The following is a 23,498-nucleotide window of genomic DNA, read 5'->3' as shown; positions in this document are numbered from 1 at the left end:
AAAAAGAATATCCCATAATTACACAGTCTAAAAATAAAGAAACAAAATTTGATTTTCTGCTTATGAAATAAGCTTTCTAGAGAGCAATATGTCCTTTCGAATGTAAGAATTAGGAAGCACAAAGGCAATACACACAATCTGACATTAGCCTTAGGCTGAAGTTCTACCACTACTGTAAATCAGCTTGTGCTGCAACTGATGTCTCTGCTTCCCCTACCCAATTTCCCCAACCCAATCCTCCCTTTGCATCAGCAAATAACTGTGCAGATGCATGTTAGGCTAGTTCAAGCAAGATGATCCAACTGACAAAATTTAGTTTCGAGCCAATCAGCACCCTGATCCAGTTTATAACAGACACACAAACACTGGAATTACCTTACGGGAAGCAGGGGGGGGAAAAAAAAACAAACAAAAAAAACACTTCTTGCATCAACAACCTACGCTCTGGTCATCCCAGAGCTACAACAAAAGCACGCTCGCTGGCTCAGGCAAGCTAGCAAACCATGCCCAAGCAGATGCCACCACCACCAGCAGCTGCCTCTTCCTCCCTCCCCTGTGTATGGTTCCACGGCTTCCCTTGCGCTGGCACCAGTACTCACCTGAGCCTACCGCGAGCCTGATCAGGGAGTCATACTAGCAGAAAATTAATCCTACTAAAATTGATACATCAAGGAAAAAAGATAAAGTGGGGGGGGTGGGGGGGAAGAGCAGCCAGCACAAGAGGTGTGGCACCACCTAACCAGAGCAGGTCTGACTCTTTCGGCAGTAGCTACACATTAGATTGGTTTAGACTGTATCAAAGAGTATACTTAGAATCTGGAAATATCAGACACTGAAGCATTTCCTTCAGTATCTGCTCTCCTCTTTACTTTGCTTCCTTCCAAAGGATGGCTCTCTCATCTTAAGGCAAGAATCAACTGCTATGTTTAATGCCTTTCAGCTCTACAGCAGTAGATATTGATGCAAGCTGTTTGCCCATTAGGAAACTCAGTGGCACAGCACCAACTCGTACAAACTCTTTGAGGAGGAGAAGGAGCATTACAAGGAGACAAGAACAAGAGGAATTACAGTTCTGAAAGCTGTTTTTTCCCTACACCATCTTAAACCTACTTCACTGTCATCTCCCCAGAGGACTCTCCTACAGGGACAAAAATCAACAGCTCCTCAAGCAAACATGTTGCTTAGCTTTTAAATAGTTGCCATGTTTTCCTGTTTGAAAAAACTGTAAGAATAGATCCTGATGTTTATATCACTGTGTGCACGTGTGTATAGATATATGCACAGGAAGTTTTGATCAATTGCTAGAATACAAAAAGTTTTACTCCCTGTCCTGGCTCCCTCCAAGCTTTAAGGGGTTTTTTGTTTGTTTTTGTTTTTTTCTCAACTAGCAGATCTAACAAAGCCCCTGTTAATTCTGGAGAAAGTTCCAGATGTGCATTAAACATTTGCTGGGTAACTGGTTCAGGCAGGATGTTCTGAAAAGTTGCAGCTCAAAGCTATAGTCTGCCTACAAAGGAATTACTGTATTTTAACAAAGCGGCTTTTCTAAAAAGCAAAACTTCGTTCTGTCACACTATGGTCATTCATAAATTGATACAAGATAATCAAACAGAAAAGACAGAACGTCTTCAAGTTTCCTACCCAAACTCAAAGGCAGTAGAATTGTAAGCACATGAGTTTTTGTACCACAGAACACAGCATGCAAGTAACTGGACGTTCACCCTCTTCAGCAGCTATCTTTGCTCCAGCTGCCCTTTACTACACTGACATTTTAAGAATAGCAGCTGCCCAGATCTGCATTTATCCCTAATAATGACTTGATAAATCAATTAACTTCAGAATGGATAAAAGAAGCCATTTGTGGCTATCCTATGAACTTCCCTACTAGAATACCATTTTTGAGCTACTATATTAAAACAAATATACAAATCTGTTTATGATTCCACAGCTGCATTATTTGCTTTCAGATTTAAAGTATCTGATTACTTTGACAAGAATTTCACCTGCTGTTAAAAACAGTTGTGTTCATGCAAACGTTTATTGTACCAGTATTTAGGTACAAATACAAAAGAAATGTGTCAAGATAAAAAGGCTAATACCAAAAAACAAAAAAAGTGAAAAGGGACATATCTGAATATACACCTGCTTTCCAAAATTGGGTTAAAGGATAAGCTATGGGGTACTACCCACCCAGCCCTCAACAGGGGGAGAACAGTTACTGAAAGGGAAACAGTTCTTATTTCAAGGGTTGCCGTTCCTGAAAGCTGAGTGCAAGACTCTTCCAGATTATCCTCTTTGACATGACCTTGCCTTTTATTTCTCTACAGCATGAAATTCCTATTCAGGAGTGATAAATTGCCAGCCTTGTTTCTGTAGAAGGCATAATCCAAAAAGTGGCTCTGAGGGGGAGGACAGATGACTTATTTGATATTTTTCAAACAGGAGAAATCCCTTTAAAAAATAGGTGGGGGGAAGAGGGGAGAGGATACAGGGGGAATAGTGAGTTTTGTTTATTTTTGGACAGTACTTGATATTCGGGTACCATAGCCTGTAAAACAAAGCCCGATTCTCTGGTTGACGGCCTTGCTTGCTGTGGGTGTCAGGCTTGTGTGATCTGTGGATATTTACTGTCTTCTCTAGGCCACAGGCTCAAATTTCAATCAGAGATTTCAAAAATGAATTCTTAACAAGGTTTGTGTAGATCAGTCATTAGAGGAGAGAGAAACGTTCCCACGGAGTACAGATTTTCCTGCAGCCAGTGCATTCACAGGACTTGGTTATTAAGTGCCATATAAAATATTGTCAAAACATCTGTCTGCTTTATAATTTGCCATTACTATTCCAAACTTTGAATAAATTGTTTTTAAAAAAAAAAAAAAGTCCTACAGGACTGATAAGCATGGAAAAAGATCCGGTTACACAGATGAAGCGTACCTTTATGGTTTTTTTGTTTGTCTTTAAAATGTTGCCTAGTTACTCCATAAACTATCGTCAAACACTTAACACTACGAAGTGACTTGCAACAAACATCTCTAACAAGCGCAATGGAAGACTGACGGGCACAAGTTTGTTTGCTGAGTACCTGCCTTACTGCAGACCAAATATACCCTGACACAGTTACATACGCTTATATTCTCACCATAACATTTCTACAATAGCATAGCTTATCCCACCTTCAGCTCCACCTTTATTTGTGCAGTAGTCTTTGCAAAGTATGATTGAATCATCCCTTGTTCAGTGTAAAAACTCTGAGACTTCACAAGGACACAGGCAATTCTTAGGAATACATTCAACATTTGGCCAGCAACAATTAATTAAACATTCAAGTGAACTTTTCAGAAAGCATGTAATTTGCTAAAACTATAAAGCTTGATGTTTCAAGGTATAACACCTTCTCAATTTAATCAGCCATCACTGTCTACTCATGGAAATTGAACATACACAAGCCCACAGGATCAGATGAGATACATCCAACAGTGCTAAGGGAGTTGGATGACATCCTTGGGAGGTTACTCTCCTCAGGAGGTTTCTGAGGACTGGGATGAGGAAAACATCACATCCACCTTCAAGAAGGGCAAGCAGTATAGTTGAAACTATCCTTTTAAAAGCTGCAAGGGATCTCCAGAGGTCAGAGATGATCAAGGACACCGGCACTCTTATCTTTAGGGAAAACTTCTCTCTTGATGTGCCTTGAAACTGCATTTACCTTTTCCTTCTCGGCTTTGTCCTCATTGGTTCATTCGCCTTTTGGCCAGTTTCTACATCCAAGACTTACTTCTCTGAAATTGTCAGACAATGAAATTACGGGAAGTCTCACTTTGTCCTTAAGTGCATAATGCTGTAATTTATGCTAGAAGTGAGATCAAATTCAAGCATACTCCACTTCTCATGGTTACCCAGCGGTTTTAAACTTTAGAATAATACTTATCAGTTTTCTTCCATCAGCACTCTTGCTTTTTCACACATAAAATACCAAAAGCCACTAACACCAGTTCAAACATCAGTCCCCAAAGAATTACATTAGAAGCCTTCCTCCAGTCCAATACCATCCACTTCAAAGACAAATCAGTGCTGTTTTTTCTTAAGTCAATTACTAGTCCCCAACTTCGTCTGTTTACCTAATAATTTCCCACGTAGCACGATACAAGACACAGACAGCCAGTGTCTGCGACATTTCCTTTGACTAGAACCCAGTCTGCGAAAGCTGTCAGATTAAACTGCCACGATCCATTCTTGACAGATCAATATTTCATTCTTGCTTTTTTTGTGTAGTTTATCTAGTTACTCCAAGACATGCTTAAGATTATCTCCAAATCTTTGAAGTGTCTCTTCACTATGGGGGTGGAGGGGTGTTAAGACACTATATAGATGTTTCTGCTATTGCTGAAGTTTTTTAAAAAAGTGGTTATATCCTTTACTCTAAAAAGTGCGAAATTTTAGCTAAATCACAATAGCCATACTTCAGTTTTACTTGCTGACTGACTGCCAAGTACATCAAGTTAATTATTATTAAATGGAGCATAGCCAAGGTCAGTCAAACTGCAGTCACAGTTTATCCTACAACTTGTTTATGGTGAACCATAGCACTGCACACAAGTATGTCTTGCATGTCTACAGCAAACTTCATGCCCGCACACATTACTCACTGCTGCTAGCTCAAATTGCTGCAGCTGAGCGCAGGCATACTACAACAGGCTAACCTACCACAGTATCACCAAAACCTGGTAGAATAAGCCAAGCTATGAAATTTTTGGTCTAATATTCATTACAATTAGCAAGCTTTAAAAAGCACTGATGTGGTTTATGCTTTCACTGGCAGTCTTTCAATAACTTTATTAACTATCCTTAGTAGAAGCTTCAGTAAGGCTAACCTAGAAATTAAAACAGATTTGCTACAGTTATGAACAGAAGTTAATAGGGAATGCATTACCTCCCTAACAAATTCATTCAAACAGGTTTTATAATACTACTTGCAAACACCTCAAATCTGTGTTTTAATGCCAAATTGATTTAGCCTCTTGAAATGGGTAACTGCACTAGTTTGGGAGATGAAGAATGAGTCAGTCTTCAGTTTGGGGAAAAAAAGAGACCAGAAAAAGCCACATTGGTCTGAGAGCTGATCTATTCTTTGTACCAGAGCTACGATGTAGAAATGGCTGTTACAGTTCAGCTAAGGAGAGAAACTACTTAGACTGTGAAAGTGCTCCTAACCTGCCGCAGCATAAAGCCAGTCAGGCCAGCTAAAACAACTCATGCGACTGATTTACCGTTGAAGCCAACTACTAGTTCTCACACAATTGTTTAATGCAACTTAGCTGAAGGGCAGTAACAAACAACGCATAAGGCAGCAATTTCATGAACTGCTCCAGCCAGAGCTGCAAATATTTGCTTGTTTGTGCTACTGTTCTTTAAATGATACAGATGGGTAGTTCTTCGGCTTTCTGACTTGTGGCTCCCTAAGATTTTTCCCAGTAGAAATGAGCAGCTCCTAAAACCATATAGCCTGTCCCTATGCCTATTTTCCCTATTGCTTATACTTACACTACTTATATTTGCATACTGCTTAGAAGTAATCCAAGATCAGTAATAGCTGGCAAGCCACAGGCTGGAAAAGGTTTATTTAGACTACAGAGCATTCAACCTAAGAGTGGTTTCCAGTCCCAAATCAACCCTGCGTACATCGTTCTGTTTCCCATGGAGCACAATTTTGTCCAGACAAAGGTTACGTTGTCGACCGAAACGACTCAAGGAGGTCTTCCAACAGCAATATCTGCCATTTAGGCCCCCAGATTTACTTCAGCTCCTCTCCTTGCTAAACAAATAAGCAAGTACAAACCGCTTAATGAAACTGGCTGTGCACCCATATTCACTCTAGTGGGCTCTTCATAATTATTTTGTTATGCCTAAAGCTTTGTAAGTTTGGAGAAACAGCAAGCATGATAAGAGAGCACATAGCCAGGCTTTCCGACTTCAGCACAGTACGGTCGGCGGTTTGGGATTTTTTTGTTTATCACAAATAGAACTGGACGGAACACAGATCTGGCACATCACCCCACCCCCATTAAGATCAGCCACACAAACACATTTTAAGCCATCCCCTACTGCCAGTTAGGCCACTTTTGATAAAATATTTTTTCAGATGCACGTATTCATCAAAAGGCTTTTTTTAGGTCTTTTAAAAAATATCTTAGTCTCAGATTTCCTTTATATACATACTACATTTCTGTTCTTCAGCAGTGAAGCTGAGCTGTTATTTCTTTCCTCCACTGAACAATAGCGCAAATTCTAAAATATTGTCCCATGAGAATACACACAATCCACTAAGTCTCAAAGAGATTTCAGAAGACAAAAAAAAATCATGACATCCCACCACTTAAAAGTGACAAACGCTGCGGGCTGCCATGCAAGTATAGAAGTGTATGGTGCAACCAACTTTGTACGTTGTGCAATCATTAAAATAAACATTTGTCTACAATTAAGATTTTACAGGAAAAGTGTGAAAGATTGTCAAACACATTAAAATCCTTTCCTCAAGGGACCCAAGTCAATGTTGCCTTTTCAAATTTTAAACATATTACTTTTACATTTAATTGTGAATTGTTTTCAAAGAAATCTGAAAGTTCAGAACAAAGACAACACATTTTCCCCACAACTTCTTTTTTAATGCAGGTCACCCATAACTGCTCAATAAAATCTATTTCAACACAGCAATCTGAAATTTCAACTTTTATAGCCTCACAGGTCTATTCGGATCTGCTGTCCTCCAAATAAAAGAGCAACCAAGCTGCTAACTTTCATTTCTTTGTGGCCAAAAGAACTTCTCCTGACACCAGCACACACTCCCACACTTCTGCCCTCTGTCATTTTTCTACATATGGGCATCCCATATCCCTTAGGCTACTTACAGTGTGGGAAGGGGGAGTAGGGAAGATTTTTTGCCACCCTCTCTCTCCCTTGGGCACAGACTTGACACAAACAGTTTTTCCTGTAAGTATAAAGGATTAACGCTCATCTGAGAAAATTTTACCGTATCTGCTGATACTTAAAACAAGCCTCCCCTATCAGAAACGCTCATGAACAATCCCTGTTTATAAAATGGCTGCTTCTGTCTATTGTGCTCAAATAGGGTTAGAGCTACACAAGTTTTTCTAGGTTTTTTTCTTTGCTTTTTTTTGGGGGGAGGGAGGGAGTGGGGAAGGGGCATTGTCTTGTTTTTAAACAAAAACATCTGCCCATTCCTGGTGTTGACATAGGCATACTTCTTTACAAGCGGCTGGCAACTTACCATCAGGATCAGACAGCAGAGAACAAGAGGAGGCACAGAGGAAACTTTTAAAAACTAGCTCTTCCCAAGTTGAAGGGCACCTTAGCTGAACAATAATTTTTTACATCTTACCAAGTCTTTTGGAGGAGAGGGAAACAGCTAGGGGATAAAAGCAGTAATTAAATGCCCTATTTCTCCAAAGTGTGAAAGGATTTGTTTTGCCTAACACATTTAGTGTAAAAAAATATCTACTCCAGCATCTGGAGCAAACACATTTAAGATGCTGAATGCATCTTAAATGAATGAATCATAAACAATTACTGCTTAAAAAAAGTACAATGATGTTTCACTAATTGCATCTTCTTGGACAGCTTTGAACTTTTTAGAGTAATAAGAAGTCAGGATAGAGCCACAATAAAGACTAATTTGGGCTAAATTGACCAAACTGAGCTCCACGCAGTCATGTTAAACCAAGAACTGTGCTATGGTTACTAATAGTCTCATCAGTGTCTTAAAAAACAGCTTTAGGTAGATTCCTGCACTCCCACCACTGCCCGTCAAGTCAGGCACCCACTAATCCATCATGCTCCGTAACACCCAGAAGTGTTATCAAGACGCAGACTATTACAACTTAACCTAGGTGCATGTTTACGTGCAGTTTATAAAGCAGGTTTACTGATACATCAAGTTAGCCCAAAGACCATCTAAACCAGCATCATGTTCCAATAGTAGATAGTTGGAATGAGATACTGACATTCTTTGTAGAAAGAACAAAATTAGCATGTAAGGATGATTCCCCAGAACATTTTCCTGGTAGCCAGTAAACCGCCACGCAACTTCGTGAGCTATCACCATCAGACTTCCATTTCATGGATTCCTCAGACTGCTTGTTGGACAAGCATAAGCTTTCAGCATCCATTATATCCTGAGAAATAGAGTGCAACAGATTTAATTTGTTGTTATTTTGAACATATTGGTCCTAATTTCAATTAATGAAGTTTTGTCTTTACAGAGGAAGAGATTAGGGGGAGAGGGGACAGGGGGAGTCACTATTCACTCTCCCTGTGCCACTCTAGATTTAGCAACTTTTTTTTTCCTTGATATCTGACCTGAATTATTTCCATGCTGAATACAATTTCAATAATTTTGGTTAGTCTTTGAATTTTTTCCCCATCATCTCTCCTCCACTCCCAAGGTGGGGGAAAGGCCAGAGTGGCACAGTGTTCAAGACACAGGTGTATTTTAAGTTTATGGCAATCAAATATTTTCTGGTTTGATCCCTCTTCCTTTCCATATTCTCTATTTGACTTTAACCTCTGCCAAACACTGAATTTATATTTCCATAGATCTGTTTCATCCCCAGGAGCTCCTTCTCAAGTAGTAATAGCTCCACTGCTAAAAGAATTATACCTCCAATGCAGCCCACGTGTGCCACTTCACAATCCTGCTGTCTCATCTCCATTTTAACCTCCTGTACTCTGAGGTGCAGTATAAGCCAAGTGTCACCTCAGAATTAATTCTCTTTTCTAGCCAACAAATTTATAAGTGAAAAGCATGAACATGAGTACAGGTTCCACTTGATTTTCAACAGTGGCTCCGTTACACCATAAAAGCAGAAAATAAAGGATAGGATTGGTCAACCTTTAATCAGTTATTTACCTATATGAAGACCTTTCCTTTTATTGCAGTTACTTAAGTGTCTCTGGTTAAGAACATGATCAAATTACTTTTGGAAAGCCCTGTAAGGTCATACCAGTTAGCTCTCCCTTGTCCACACCCACTTATTCAAAGATCAATGTTTTTGTGAGACGTGACCTCTCCTTAGAATAGATATCTCTGTTCATGCAGATGCTTGTTTTATACTTCAGAACGGTTTCTACCAACACGTTTGACATAGACAGCAAGCATACTGCTCTTCATATTCTTAGATTTCCAAAGGAATCTCAGAAAAAATGATTCCATAACAGCTAACTTTTGGGTCCTTTGGCACTGTGTCAGCCTTGTGTGAAATAACCTACTGACTGTAGGTGCACACGAACATCTACTCCATCTCCGAGTTTAAGATTTTAGTCCTTGCAATTTGCTACCATCATTTTCCTATTTATCAGCCCTTCAGCTTGAGAGCGATCCTCTGATGCCTTTCTCAAAGGAGTGTTCCCAGCCTGAGAACTTCCCCAAGCTCCTTCAAGGCAAACACAGAAACGAAAAGTCAGTCTCACTTTTCTTCTCTGCTTTCTCTTCCGAGTTTCTTTGTCACATCACTATCAGTCACACTGAAAAGGCTATGGAAAAAAAATGATTTTTTCATGACTTTCAGAATACTTGGAGGCATAAAACTTCCATTCACACACAAAACACCTTGCTTTATGAAAAAGCAGGCTCGGGAGATGCACAAAACCTCACAACTCTGAACAAGTGAGGAAGGTACACTAAGCCTGTCAAGAGGATCTAAGTGGGCAAATACCTGAAAGCACCAAGAATACACAGACAAAAGGATACTAGATGATACCACCATTCCTGGATAGGAGGCTAGGAAGACACCGACAGGTACATTGATAATTGCATCAGCGCTGTGAGCTTCATCATATTAGGAGGAAGACAAAGAGCAGAGTAACACCAGTCCCTCACCATCTCTCTCTGTTTGCTAAGGCTAGCGCTCTCTCCTACTTGTTCCTATTCCCCTGCAACAAGAGAATTTAGTAAAGAAGGGGAAGAAAAAAAAGGAGCTAATGCAATTGCTATAAGTAGCAATTATAGAATAGTTAAGCTTAGTTTAACAGTCTGGAGGAACGCAAACATAACTGACAAACTGTTGCACAGAATGCACAACACCTAACAGCATATTGCATTTTAACAGGACTGTTAAGATTAGAATACATTGAAGTTTTTGTTGCACAAGCAGTAATACCTTAATTTATGGCATCTGGAGGCAAAAGCCAAGCAATAAAGGCAAGAAGAAATTAATTACCTAGTTCACAACTACACAGAAGTAAATGGAATTTAATTCAAACCAAAACTTCAGAATAGAGTTTCAAGAGAAGCAGCCGCTGGTCGAGTAAGACGCACAACTTGATTCATCCCATGAATGATTTCATAAGTTTTATGCACTTAGTCTTGAATTCTTGTCTGTAGGCTAGCACAGTTTAATTATGAGGCCGGTTTGCATAGTAAGTTTTAATTCTAAAAATATCATTTGGTGAAAATATCAACTAAAAAGACCATGGAACTGCCTAATCTGCTGCACCACTAAGCTTCAGAAATGGGGAGAAAACAAGTCAAGATACTGAAGAAACTAAGAATACCTCTGTTTAAGATTTGCCATTCCTGTCTATTTTAGAGTATGCAAAAGTTACTTCTTGAAGTTATGCAGAAAAATTTGAAGTCAACCACTTCAAGTAACACTTCTAAGCAACCCAGGCTTAAAAAAAAAGTTTACTGTACATATCATTATGCCTAATTAAGTTTGCAACCCTGAACTTGGATACCAGTAAGAGCAGGGTTCCAAACATTTTGACACAGAGATAGACAAAGCTTAGGAACTGTTGTCAAAAGCAGTACTAAAACTTCAAACAGTCAAGTAAAAAAGTCAAGAAAAAAAGTGAGACATGGTAATATGCAATAAGCTCTTTCTAGAAACTATTTTCAATTGAGTTTTGTTGCAAGTTAAATAATTGCTGTTAATGTCATTCAAAGACAGTCTAGTAAAGCACAATAATCTAAATCATCAAAATAGCCTCACACTAGTCACTGAAGCAGAGGGTTTTGATACCAAGAGACAGTACTGAAGAGTGAAGGGAAGGAAATGGGGTATTGTACAATGGGTTCAGCTGACAAACATTTCACATTTTACTTCAAATTAAAAAAAAAGTGGAAGACTGTTTCAGCATGATGGATTTTAGTTATTCTACTCCATTTCTTCCATCAAAATTCTCCTTCCCTCCATTCACCCATTAGGATTGCTTTATATCACACTCCTATTGGTATACAAGCTAAAGATTTTAATGTTATTGTCACTTATTAAGTATTCAAGTTTTATGCCAGCTTGATAGAGTGAAAACAGAGACACTAGTGTAACAAAGAGATCTACAAATCCTCCACATTAGGTTTACTATGCAGCTGGTTCTGCTTAAATTGCTATTCTGTACATTATAACCAAGCTAAAAAGCTTTCGGGAATCATTTGATAAGTCAAAAGACTTATAATGAAAATATCAAGAATATTAATTGCATGAATAATAGGTTTATGTATTCTTTACATAACACAACAAATGCTTTTTATCACTCCCTGAGTTTTCAGTCTCACAGCTTTCTTCCTTACCCTTTCCATCTGAATATTTAGTAGTTCTTTAGAGAAAAGTGTTCCCATGCTTTAGTTTTAATTCTTTTCTTCCATATCTTTAGGGGAAAACACACTTCCCTAAAGGAAGGATTCAAATCAAGATTAACTAGAAATATAGGTATTTCTAAGATACGAGTATTACATCTGTAGGCAATACTGGCTTCTCCAACACTAAGTGTTCAGTTCATGTATTATGGTGTTTCCGATGAACCTTCCCTGCAACATGATTAAAGACAGTCCTAAAATATCGGTGCTAATTTAGTGCTCATCAAGATGTCCTTGGGGAAACAGGATAAAAAAGACTAAGAATCATTATACAAGAGTAATAGTAGTAGGGAGGTGGCCTTTGGCAACCAAAGGCAAACAAATTTTCCTTAATATTTCCTCTAAGACATTTTAAGAGTCAATGAATAAAGAGACATAATAAAACAGTGCAATACTTTTTCTAAAATTAAAGTGGGAGACTAGGAAGCAGGGGGGGCAGGAGAAATCAAAGTATGGTAAAAGCACTAGAGAACATTCATGCTAGTGCTGCCTTCACACAATCAGGAAAAGACTCCATTCCAAGTAAAATAAAGATGATTAATCATACGTGAACCATTAGGCTTTCAGATTTAGTTTTCTAAAGAAAATCCTAGTCGCTGTCAACATTTTTGTTTCTTATTAGCCATAATTTTTAGGAGTACAAAAAACACCAGCAAGTTTTGCAAATTGTATTACCAAACAGAATCAAGATCAGTGTTGCCACAGGGATTAGGATACCAATTTCTTATGACCATGTCAACTGTCCAGCAGCTTTGAGAAGCTCAGTCTAGATTCTCGTGAAGCACACTAACTCTAACCCTATGTATTTATGCATTTGATTTCTGTCTAGGCTAAATAATTCCAGCAAACCTAGAAATCCAAGTTATACATACTAGCAGTTTCAAAGTTACATTAATGAATGAAGAGAAAGCATAGGAGAAATAGATTAAAGCGACTGAGGTAACACTTACCCTACTACTCATTACTCTGAAATATAATTAGCAGGAGAGAGAGGGGGGATATCCAGTATGTAAAAGCTGAGTTGCATGTTACTACTTTGTGAGGTCAAGACACTAGGCAATGAGTCTGTTCCGGAACAGGAATCCAGACTGTCATAATCATAATGCATCCAAAGTCTTGCTTGTTTTTAATAGCCTGTGTTTACACTAAATCTTTACTACAAGATTTGCAGAAAAAGCAATGCTTTTGTGAGATCAAGCAACTGATGAGGTTTGTTTTTCCTTGCCAGCCTTGTCTCTCAAATCCTTAGTGCATCACAGCTCCATCACCACTGAGCTGCTCATCAGCAACATTCATGGTAGCCATTAAAAAAATTCTCCACCCCCCTCTTTGCTGCGACAGCTTACACTAACTCAGTACATGTCTCTGCAGAATACTATTTCCTTTCAAAACTGGCAAACGGGGCTGCTCGAATATATCTTCTACATTCTTCTGACCCCCCTCCCCTTCCTCCTCCATATTTAACAAGTACCAAAATAGACTTCAGCCCATTCTCCTTCTTACTAAAGGGCATGATGAGAGCTGATCTGTGAAGACTGCAGTGCTTAAGGTTGCCCGAAACAGGAAATTCATCAAGGGGATAAGAACAGAGGAGCAGCTTGATGGCTGGCAGCTAGCAATGCTTCCATACAACCTCTTTATAACAGAGATAGCATTGTGCTGTGCGGTTCTCCGTTTATATTACTGGCTTAACAAAATGGAGTATTTCCAGCAACATTTAAAATGATAAATAATATTCGGATGTGCATTTGTCAGTTCTGTTGCTGCTGACCAAAAACACCTTTCTGCTTCTATACTCTAAACCAGAAATCTATATTTTGCTGTTTAAGCTCAAATATTCTTTCAAATGGCTGAAACTTCAGATTAGCAGATGCTTGAAGTTGATCTCTAGTGATCTGTGCTCCGATTTAAAGGCATGAAAGCATTAATACACTGAACAACAGTTCACTCACTGTGCTTGATAACTAGCACAGAAAAACTGCCTTTTAAGAAACCACATTGTTCAGAGTCACAGGTTGGGTCCAGGTATCCCGTTTTAATCAGCGAACACAAGTCTCAAACACCTAGAAAATTAGCAGTTCACAAATAGCTACGAAGAAAGCTACCACGACTAAACTGAACAAGTCAGGAAAATATAGCCAATCACTTTCACTGACCTAAATTAGCGGTCAAGATATTTCTGTAAGAGCATGGTCATGTTATTCAAAGCAATTGCATTCCTATGGCTTCAACTTCAGTTTTGAATCTTAAACTCTTGATGTCAAACACTGACAAGACAGAAGCCATTCATATCAAAAGAAAACTATGAATACACTATAATAGGAAAACCATGTTTTGCAGTAATACTGGAAAACAGCTCTCCATTGCTGCCCTATTCTCTATCATTCCATCTTCACCTCCCAAAGCAATTGCATGCAAGAATTTGGACATGTACTGTAGAAGAACAATTTCGTAATTATAGCTACATATGTTAGTGACTTATCAGCAAAAGCATCATGGTTGATGATTGTGTTTCAAATATAACAGTGCTACAGAAGCCTCTGATGACTTAATCCAAAATGTTTCGATTAAAAGTTAGCTCACGGTTACAGAGACTTAGCTCTACTAACCAAAGTTTTCTAACACAGTTTTTTTAGTTTAAGATGGAAATTCTAGTACGTACATAAAGAATACTTAAAACTTGCCCTCTGGTCAACAGGTCAGAGATGCTTTGTACATCAGCGTAAATCTTTTGGAGCTACCTCCAGGAAAAAAAAAAAATATATATATATATATATATCTTCCTACCAAGCTCTAGGCATACTCTACTTGTTTTTGTATTGCCAACGATAACTAGAGCATAAGTTGAATATTGCAATAAGTCTCCCGCCATCAAGACAAGTACTATTTTATGCTCTAGTGAGTGGAAAAAGATCTTGCAGTTACAACTAAGGTGTCAGAAGACTTGGACTGTTCCCTCAAATGCCACTTTGATTCTCTGCATCAGGTGCCATCTAGAAGCTCCGTAAGCAGAGAGGACCAGCAGCGTTAGCACCATGCATCTCTTCCTCTTACCCTGCTTTATACACACACTCACTGGTCATTCTCATCATGACGAATCACTGCTTCGCAAGACTGTGTAGAGCTAGGGAAATGCACCAACAGCAGTGAGGGCCACATACTTCAGGCAAACATGTCTCCAGAAGTCTGTATATCACCTTTTTCCTAAAGCCGTGCCTGGAAACAGCTTTACAGAGCCCATTAGAAATTCAGAGGAAGCATTGTTTTTCCCTTCCTCTGAAGATCTCTTCCTCTGATCTAACCCAACCAGCCAAAACCAGTTTGCTAAGTAAAATATTTGCCAAGTGCAAAACTGCTAACACCTGTTCTTGAATTCCTACTTTTCTTTGGCAATGTAATTGTGAAGGCAAAGCATCAATGGAAAGTTCAGTAGCTGACACTGGTTGCAATCTCTTCCTTAAATAAACAAGGAATAGCTCCATACAGGCAAAGGATACTAGAAACGCACAGATTTAGTCAACCTCAAAGAAATTATTCCACAATAAATTGATTCTGTTGCATGGTTTTCAGCTATTCTTATTCCAATCTAAGGCTTCATTCTTTCAAGCAAAAACAATTTGGACTATCAAAAAGAAAGAAAGCACAGAAAGACATAAAGACTTGATACAAAATATAAAATATCATATACCAGTATAAAGAAAATAAAATAGTAACCACACATGTACCATCTTGGGAAAAATTTTCACCTAGCCTTCAAAAAATCCAATAAAATTTGTACATGTAGCAAGATCTCTGGGGGCATAAATCAGTACTAGCATGATACATAAACAAGTAAATGCAGCATCTGAACTTTGAGAACTATTGACATAGACTTACTTTATTAGAATACATTTCTTTCTCAAGAACCTACAATTTCAAGGGACATTGTGTTTTTGGTGTGGGAAGCCCTTATCCACAAACCATTAGAGACTGCTAGGAACAATTCAAGATAATTGTCAAATTTGCTCTATTCTTCCCAAGCAGTGTGCTATTAGGGGTCCTTTGATCTGAGCTGTTACAGGCTGTTGTTCTGGTCAAGATAATGTAAAACAGAGTCCAAGATATCTATAAGAAATGCGAGAGCTCTGGCAGCACCAATTTGCTGCACTTGTTGCTTGTCCCTGTACCCACATCACCCCTGTCGGGGTACAAGTACAGTTGCTTCTGGAGTAAAAAAAAAAACCTCCAGAAAATAATCCAGCTAAAAACAACCTGCTAGTTTATCATTAAGCAACCCTACAAACACAAGCACAATTAAAGAGACAAGGATTTACAGTGATGTATTTAAAAGAGAAGAAATGTCATTTTAAAAAAGATTTACATTTAAATGGTTCGTTAACCTGGTAGTACAAACAATGTTTTCTTAGTTTGTGGGAACTAGGTCAAATAGCTTTTAACCCACTTTCAGCACATCCATGCCAGCTCTACAACAGAAAACACAGAAAGTTTTTCAGACCTGCCTTTACATTACAAACACTTTTCTAGATAAAGCATGCTGATATTTCTAGATCAATAAGATACCCTCAGGGAAAAAAGCTGCCTAAATATGAACTGATATTGGATAATACCAGCTGTGTTTCCAACATGCTATGTTGAAAGTGCAATTTTGCAAGTCCAATAGCATGTGCTTAATACAACGTATTTTGATATTTGTCCAGCTTAGCCTTACAGCCAAAACCCCAAATGCGTACCCATCATAAAGTACTCTCTATTCTACAGACATGACCTATACCAATCTGAAGGAAGAGGGGGGGAAAAAAAAAAAAAGAAAGAAAAACAAAAAACCCACACACCTACAAGGTTAAAAATTCATCCAACCTCCTTTTGAACTCAAACATACTATAGCGTAGTTGGCTCCTGACAGAAATAATGTCTAAGAAAGTGTTGGTATTTTGTCACTCCAGAAGTTTAGGAACCAGTTGTTAACATACCAGCCTATTAGCTTTCCCCTTTCAATCAATTTTTCTCTCTCAGTTCATCCAAAGCAAGTGTTCTGTAGTACACTAACATCTTCCGACATCAAATTTCTCTTCTTTTTTTAAGGAGCCTATTTCTACTACAACTTCCAGTGCCACCAACTGGCACAGTACACTGCCTATTACTGAGCCACAAAAGCAAACTAACACCAAGTCAGAAAGAAATATGCCAACAGGGCTGAAAGTCTAAGTTATTTCTACTCTAAAGTTTAGGGTTCTAAATGAGAAAGTATTTTCCCCCTCCAAGTATTAGAAAGGGATTCTGATTATGTCAGAAACTATGTAGTTGGATAACAATATCCCTATATCTAGGAACATTAAACATGTATAGCCATTTACTAACTGTAAGTAACATTTAATGAATTCTTACCTTGTAACATGCATCTATATGCAGATTCAGATATTGCATAAATGTGTGGTGGCATTTCATGGCGCTTCTTCCCTCTGTACATCTCGATAATGTTTTCTGAATAAATCGGGAGGTTCTTGTAGGGATTTATGACTACACAGAACAGCCCTGAATAGGTCTTTAAAAAAAAAAAAGAAAAAAGAAAAAAGATACCATATTAACACTCGTAGACATTTGTCCTTATAGATTTACGTCAGTATACACAGTATTGAAATAGAACCACAAAAAGTAGAAAGGTTTCTTCACAAATTATACATTTATCTTAGACACAAATTAAGATCCTTTTTATTGAGCATCTCAAAGTACACGTTACACTCAAATTATTGGTTTCTAGCTCTCTTAAAAGGCTCCTTAATTACTTGCATAAAAAGTAATTTAAAGATGATAAGTGTGAATAAATATGAAGTGGAGCATCTGATCTCTCTCCCACAGATATTTAAATTTCCCCTCCATTTACAGAGTTACAGAATTATGGGCATCTTTTTATGTTTAACTCCTTCAGTAAAATGTCTATTCAAAGTTACTTGTTCACTTTTGGATGAACAGATAAGTTCTTCAGCTGGGATTAATGATGACTGATAGACACACAGAGCAGAGGCTATGTGCAAGTAATGAACCCTAACTATTTACTGTCACTTTTTGGATAAGGAAAAGCCTATTTCTAGCCACAACTATTTCTGGTATTTCCCTCCCATAGTGCTCCTCAGGAATTTGATTTCTCTTCTTATATTTGCCCGTCTTTCCGGCTCATCAGCCTTTCTCAATCCCAAAGCAACTTCCTCCAGTAGCAGTCACTCCCTACACTCTCCTATTCCAGGTGAAGGAACAGTCTGACAGTTGGCACTGCAGACAAAGTTTCACAGGTTATCTTTAGAGCTGATACTGAAGAGAAGTGATCAGGACTACTACAATATCTAGAAAATCAATTATGAGTTTTACAGTGTTCATTTCATCGACTCTCTTGCTGAGAAATTTCTTCTGTTTACTGACTCAGAAAAATCAAAACTCAAGTCTTATAAAATTGAACACACAACGCAAGCGAGGCGTACTGGTCCCCTATGAATGAAGTATCAAAGGCAACTCCAGAACAGTTGAATCCATCCTCTGTAAAAATTATTTGGCCAGAAGTTACCACATATATGAGAAGGAACTAAAAAAGACATGCATGGTCACTCACTCATACTTTGTCTACTGGGCTGGATGCATTAGTATGCTCTGGCTACACGGGCTTTACTACGGATCAAGTGTTAAACTTGCAAAAAGACAATCTTGTGTCATGCAAAACACATTTAAGGTGATCCAGGGTGTTTCCCTGGACCAAGATATTTGGATGACTCCTACCTTTCCTCAATCAACCTTAACTGATGGATTTTCACAAAACAATCTTGCCATTCTCCATTTCATAGCAAGCTTTGACTGTGCATTGTTTTAGCCATTAATAGTATCCCCACCTGTATTGGCACAGGAATATGAGCAAGAAAGACTAATACTCTCTTGACAAAAAAACATGGACTAGCTTTCTGAATGTGATAAAAGCAGCTGTTTTTCCCCCTGGCCTTTCCAAGCCAAGAGGAAGAAAAGGAATGGAGACAGTGAGCAAACAGCATTCCTAACTGCTGAGAGCCTGAATAGTAGCAAGCAGGTTACTCATGGTTCTTACACTGTTTGTTGACTTAAAAAGCTTTCTGCTACATTTGTATGAACAGAGCTGTTGGAATTCCTAATCTGCCTCCCTTTTTTTAAAAAATATAAAATAACTTATTTGGAAGAAAAGGAGCCCTGTTCTTTTTGTACCTACAAGGAATCCTGACAAGACAGACAGAACACGATTTCCATGATTTGAGTTAGAAGCATATCAGTAAAGAGAGAAAACTTGGTCTGATGACAGATTTCCTTACAGGAAAATAGTTTTAAGTCTGATTTGGTCAGGTCTCCTGAATGGTAAGAACTGCAGTGCCTGATCCAGCCAAACATCTTTGGTAATAAGGTACTTAGCTCTTAAGAGAAAGGAAACAGACATTATCAGGCCAATTGACTCAAGCATAAAAAGCAACTTAACAAATACATGCTTATTTTGAGTTAATATGACTGTTGGCAAGAGGGGTGGTTGCTCCCCCTGCCTAACCACACATTCCTATTATCATCAGCATTGATGCTCTTGCAATAACTCACCGAGTTGGATCCTGTTGAAGATAGATTTCAAAAAGAATTGGTTTGCAGTAGAATCAGTTCCCTGATCAAATTTATTCATGGTCACTAGCAATATCATAAGGGAGCAGGAAGGCAGGACAGTTATTTTAATAGCATGGTACAGTGGACCAAAGAGTCAATTAAATGAAAAAACCTGGATCTGTGTTCTTAGCCAGCTGTCTTAGATGGATGTGGGTGACCTCAGTAGAGGCTATAATTAGTACCAGTGACATAAAGGCATCAAGAGTTACCACAGATCTGATTTTCATTCTAGTCTTCAAATAAGGACAGTGAGAAGAAAGGCACACATTCACCAAGTCTTCCTCTGATCACCAACTCCAAATCACTAAACAGCATCTATGCCTTAATTCTCTGCTATGACCACATCTAATAAAATAAATTAATAAAGACTAGTTTATCCCTAGATAACTGGTTTTCATCCAGCGATATGTTTATCAGCAAGGGAATTTACACAGCCACAGTCGGCTTCCAGTTCTGTCCCAACATTTCCTCTCACCAGTGTAGAGCTGCTCAGGAAGAGGCATGAGCCCAGCAGCACTCCTGAGCCCTTCTCTATTTTTTACCCACTCGCTTCCAAAGACTTGCAGTTTAACTTCATGGGCTCCTGGTCTACATCTTACTGAGAATGGGAACTCTCCAAAAAATGGCTTGATATTTAAGCAGTAACTACATTACTGTATATGCTAGCTATATAACTGGAGTTTCCAAATGGAGTTACCCTCTTCTGAGGGCAACACCTCTACTCTCTGCAAACCTCTCTAAAGCTCACATCAGTTTCACAGGTATTTGGGCCCTTTTAGGCTCACAAAGAAAAGTTTCTGCAGTATCACTACATCACTGTCCCCAGATGGGAACAAATTGGTTTAATAAGCTCAGTAAAAAGATCTTAAGTGCTGGGGAAAGAACAGCCATTAAAAGGCTATTCTTCCCTTCAGTTCCTTTAACATCTGCTGTTTATTTCTCTAATATAGACATGAAGCAAATAAATTATTGTTTAACTACATAAACAAAGAATTTGTAATTTATTTTAAAAGTTTAAAAGTACTTCAGATCTTTACTGATGATACCTAACCTGAGGCTGGAAGCTTTTCTAGACTATTTCCCAATGCAGTAACTGGACAGGTCTGTGAAATTGGTGCGATAATCAATAAAGTCCAGAGAGATGCCAACATACCCCAGCCAATCTAGGGGAAGACCAGGAGACATCCCAGGCAGAGCAAAGGGTTAATTTAAGAGGCTGTATAGTCAAAGAGGTGGAACTAGAGGTATGAAACACAAGCAATTATATAGTTTCACTAATGATATAGTTCATTGATTTGAAATAAAAGAAGCCTATCTTCTAGATTTAATCACTGATCATTAAGTCTTCAGCTTGACAGAGCTCTTAACATGCAGCAACACCCCAACATCTGTTTCGTGCAGATTTCTCACTCATTTGCCTATCCTGCACTTTCCCTGCAGAATTTAAAATTGAACTTTCTGCAAAATATCTCTACATTATAAAGCCTAATTTGAGAGAAGATGAAACTGAGTTCTTCTGTGAAGCTTCCAAGTTTCCTGACTGTCATCTATTGAACATATGTAGTACCTAAAGTTTTTTCCTTTTTGGTTTGGTAGGTCTATAAACATGGTGGGGGACACAAGGAAGCTTGTTTTTATTCAATCAAATTTAAGTGTGGGGGGGGAGGGGGGAGGTAAACAGTACAGAGAAAAAAAAAAAACTTTCATACAGCTATTTTATACTTCTACTGCAAAATTTATGATTATATTACTGAACCTAAGAGAGCAGACTGGAGGATGTCGAAGAAAAAGGGAGCTATGGGCTTTCTGCATACAAATTGAAGAGGTGAAAAATACTTTGATTGTGTAACACACCTTGAAAAGGTTCCTAGTGACCAGCCATAAAATATACTAACAGGAATGCTTATATTGGCATTAGTAGCCTGCAAAATGGACACCCTACTTTAAAAAAAAAAAAACACTACTACTATGCAACTGTCATATTCACTTGCAGTAATTATAGTGATCAGCATTATTCAATATTTCTGTTGTCTGCCTGAAAGTTTTTGAAATCTCAAGCCTACGTACTCCTCCAGTAGGATGGTGGCTTTGTTTCAGGACTATACAGTGCACTGAACTGCACACTGCTAATTGAGACCAAAGTAGACCTAATTCAACATTTTCAATGCAAGGTATTATTCCTCTACCTAGCACAGGGTATCTAAATAACTCAGCAATCCAAGCTCAGAAAATAGGCTTGTTAAAGATGCGCAGAGCTTTCAGACATGCAGAGGGACATAGCGATACCCTGTGCCTCCTCCCTGTTCTTAAGTAGATGAACCCTGCCTAAACTGTCGAAACTACCTAAGAGCGAAGATCAAACATCTTATGAGCTACAGTAACTAGCCAGTCTGGATGAGGAACCAGACTGCATGAAGCTGAAGAGCAGCTGTAGCTTCAGCTGACATGGGTAAGTACGTATACTGAGAAGCTAAAGTCAAGTAAAGATGCTCATTTGCCTTGAGAGCATGTGTTCGGTTTCCAGACAAGCTAGCTGTGTAAACTGCACGCGTTTCTGCTTTACTGAGGAGTAGGATGCAGACATTATCAGTCAAAAGGAATAGGGAATGTTGGAGCATACCTTCTCCAGGCAAGGCTCCAGAGAAACAGTAAAGTAGTACTCTGTCAGAGGTTTGTTATACAAACTGTCCTTCAGGACACCAATTGTGGAGTTTGAATGTTTCCAGATGCTTACAAGCCTTTATCCAGTAGTATATCATTTAGTAATTTGGACTTTGGTAAGCTATCCCAGAATGTTGAGTTTCGGTTCCTGGCACAAACCTATTTGTAAACTATGTTATATTTCTAGCAGTAAACAGACCCAGAAAGAGGTGTACCTAAGTGATCTACAAACAAATACAGGCTTCCTTATACCATTGTGCTATCACATAGGAATTTAGTTTCTAACAGTGCAGTTCACTAGTGCCACAAAATTAAGAAAAAAAAACACTAAGTCATCTTATCTTCATGTCTGCAAATCTTCAGATACAAAAGAACCAAAGTTTCAGTTTCCCAGCTCCAGCTAGGTTGACACTGCAGACTTTCAAGGCTATTCCCATTGGCTGGAGTGGGTGCTCCAGAATAAAAGGTTTCCATGGCTCATCTTCCCTTAAAAGCCATATCAGACCTTCACTGTGTACATGCACATGGTGGTAATAGTGCCAAAAGCCTTGCATGATTCCTTAGTTTAACAGTTCAGCTTTACAGTTCTTGTATCAAGGAATATACTGTTAGGTTGATACCTCCTGCTGCAACATCAAAAGGGCCTCTTAAGAGTCACTTCAGAGTGTATCAGCAAGATGCAGGTAAGTTTTTGAAATTTGTAACAAATAGTTTACATCACCTGACTATCAAGGCTCAACACTATCTCCAGTTCTTTAAATACAGAACAGAAAAAGACACATTTATTCTATTACTACATATATAATTAAGTTAAGGCAGCATGTAGACATCTCCTATTGTTAACTGTAGCACAAACCAGTAGTTTCCAGCCTAGAACATAGGATCTGTTTTAAGCAGTCCTCCATATACTAGTATGGGGTAGAATACATTCTCCATATAATAAATTGCACTATTACATCATTTTCTTGTCTAGTTTAACCTTCCAAGGTTAGACTTGCCTTGCATACACCAAGCCCTACTACAGCCTCTGTGCTTAGTATGTTTTTCTCATGTACTACTTTTTTTATTCCTAAATGAGGTAGTTACCCAGTCCTAAGTTCAAGCCCTATAGAAATGTTGGCAGCTCTGTACAGTACAGCTCTTTACAGTTTTAGCAGAACTGCTAAAAAAAAGTCCTGGTGGCAACCTGAGGTGTACTGGTCAAGAGTGTCAACAAGGGTACAGAGCTCCCCTACAGGGTAATGGAAGACCCTGCTCTGACAGAGGTTGGAGCTTGATGGGTAGGGCACAACCACTGACTGCTACTCAGGGCAGCTGAGTAAATTCTGCGTACTAGGCAGATGAAAAGGAAAGCAGGAGAGCACAGGACACAAGCTATTAAAGAAAAGCACAACCCAAACTTTAGAAGAGACTTGGCTATAGATGTTCTCTACAGCTAGCAATGAAGACAGGAGGTTCCCCAGTACCGTCTAGCCTCAGGTTATCTGTTTAAAGAGAGAAAAACCAAAATTAAGTCAGCAGTGGTGGTGATACT

At 38.6% G+C, this 23,498-nt stretch overlaps 1 protein-coding gene across 2 annotated transcripts in view; it reads right to left on the bottom strand.

The window, feature by feature from the left end:
- The window catches only part of MYH10 (myosin heavy chain 10), a 106,831-nt gene that overhangs the window by 73,370 nt on the left and 9,963 nt on the right, over nucleotides 1–23,498 (bottom strand). For both annotated transcript variants that reach the window (XM_067308261.1, XM_013953182.2), the window contains exon 3: nucleotides 17,033–17,189. In XM_067308261.1, the coding sequence (XP_067164362.1) occupies nucleotides 17,033–17,189 (157 nt within the window). The remainder of the gene's footprint in view (nucleotides 1–17,032; nucleotides 17,190–23,498) is intronic.

This window comes from Apteryx mantelli, chromosome 19 (assembly GCF_036417845.1).
Source record: "Apteryx mantelli isolate bAptMan1 chromosome 19, bAptMan1.hap1, whole genome shotgun sequence".
In the NCBI taxonomy this organism is placed as follows: domain Eukaryota; kingdom Metazoa; phylum Chordata; class Aves; order Apterygiformes; family Apterygidae; genus Apteryx; species Apteryx mantelli.
Note: the sequence above shows the minus strand (reverse complement) of the source record. Positions and strands in the feature narration are given on the sequence as shown.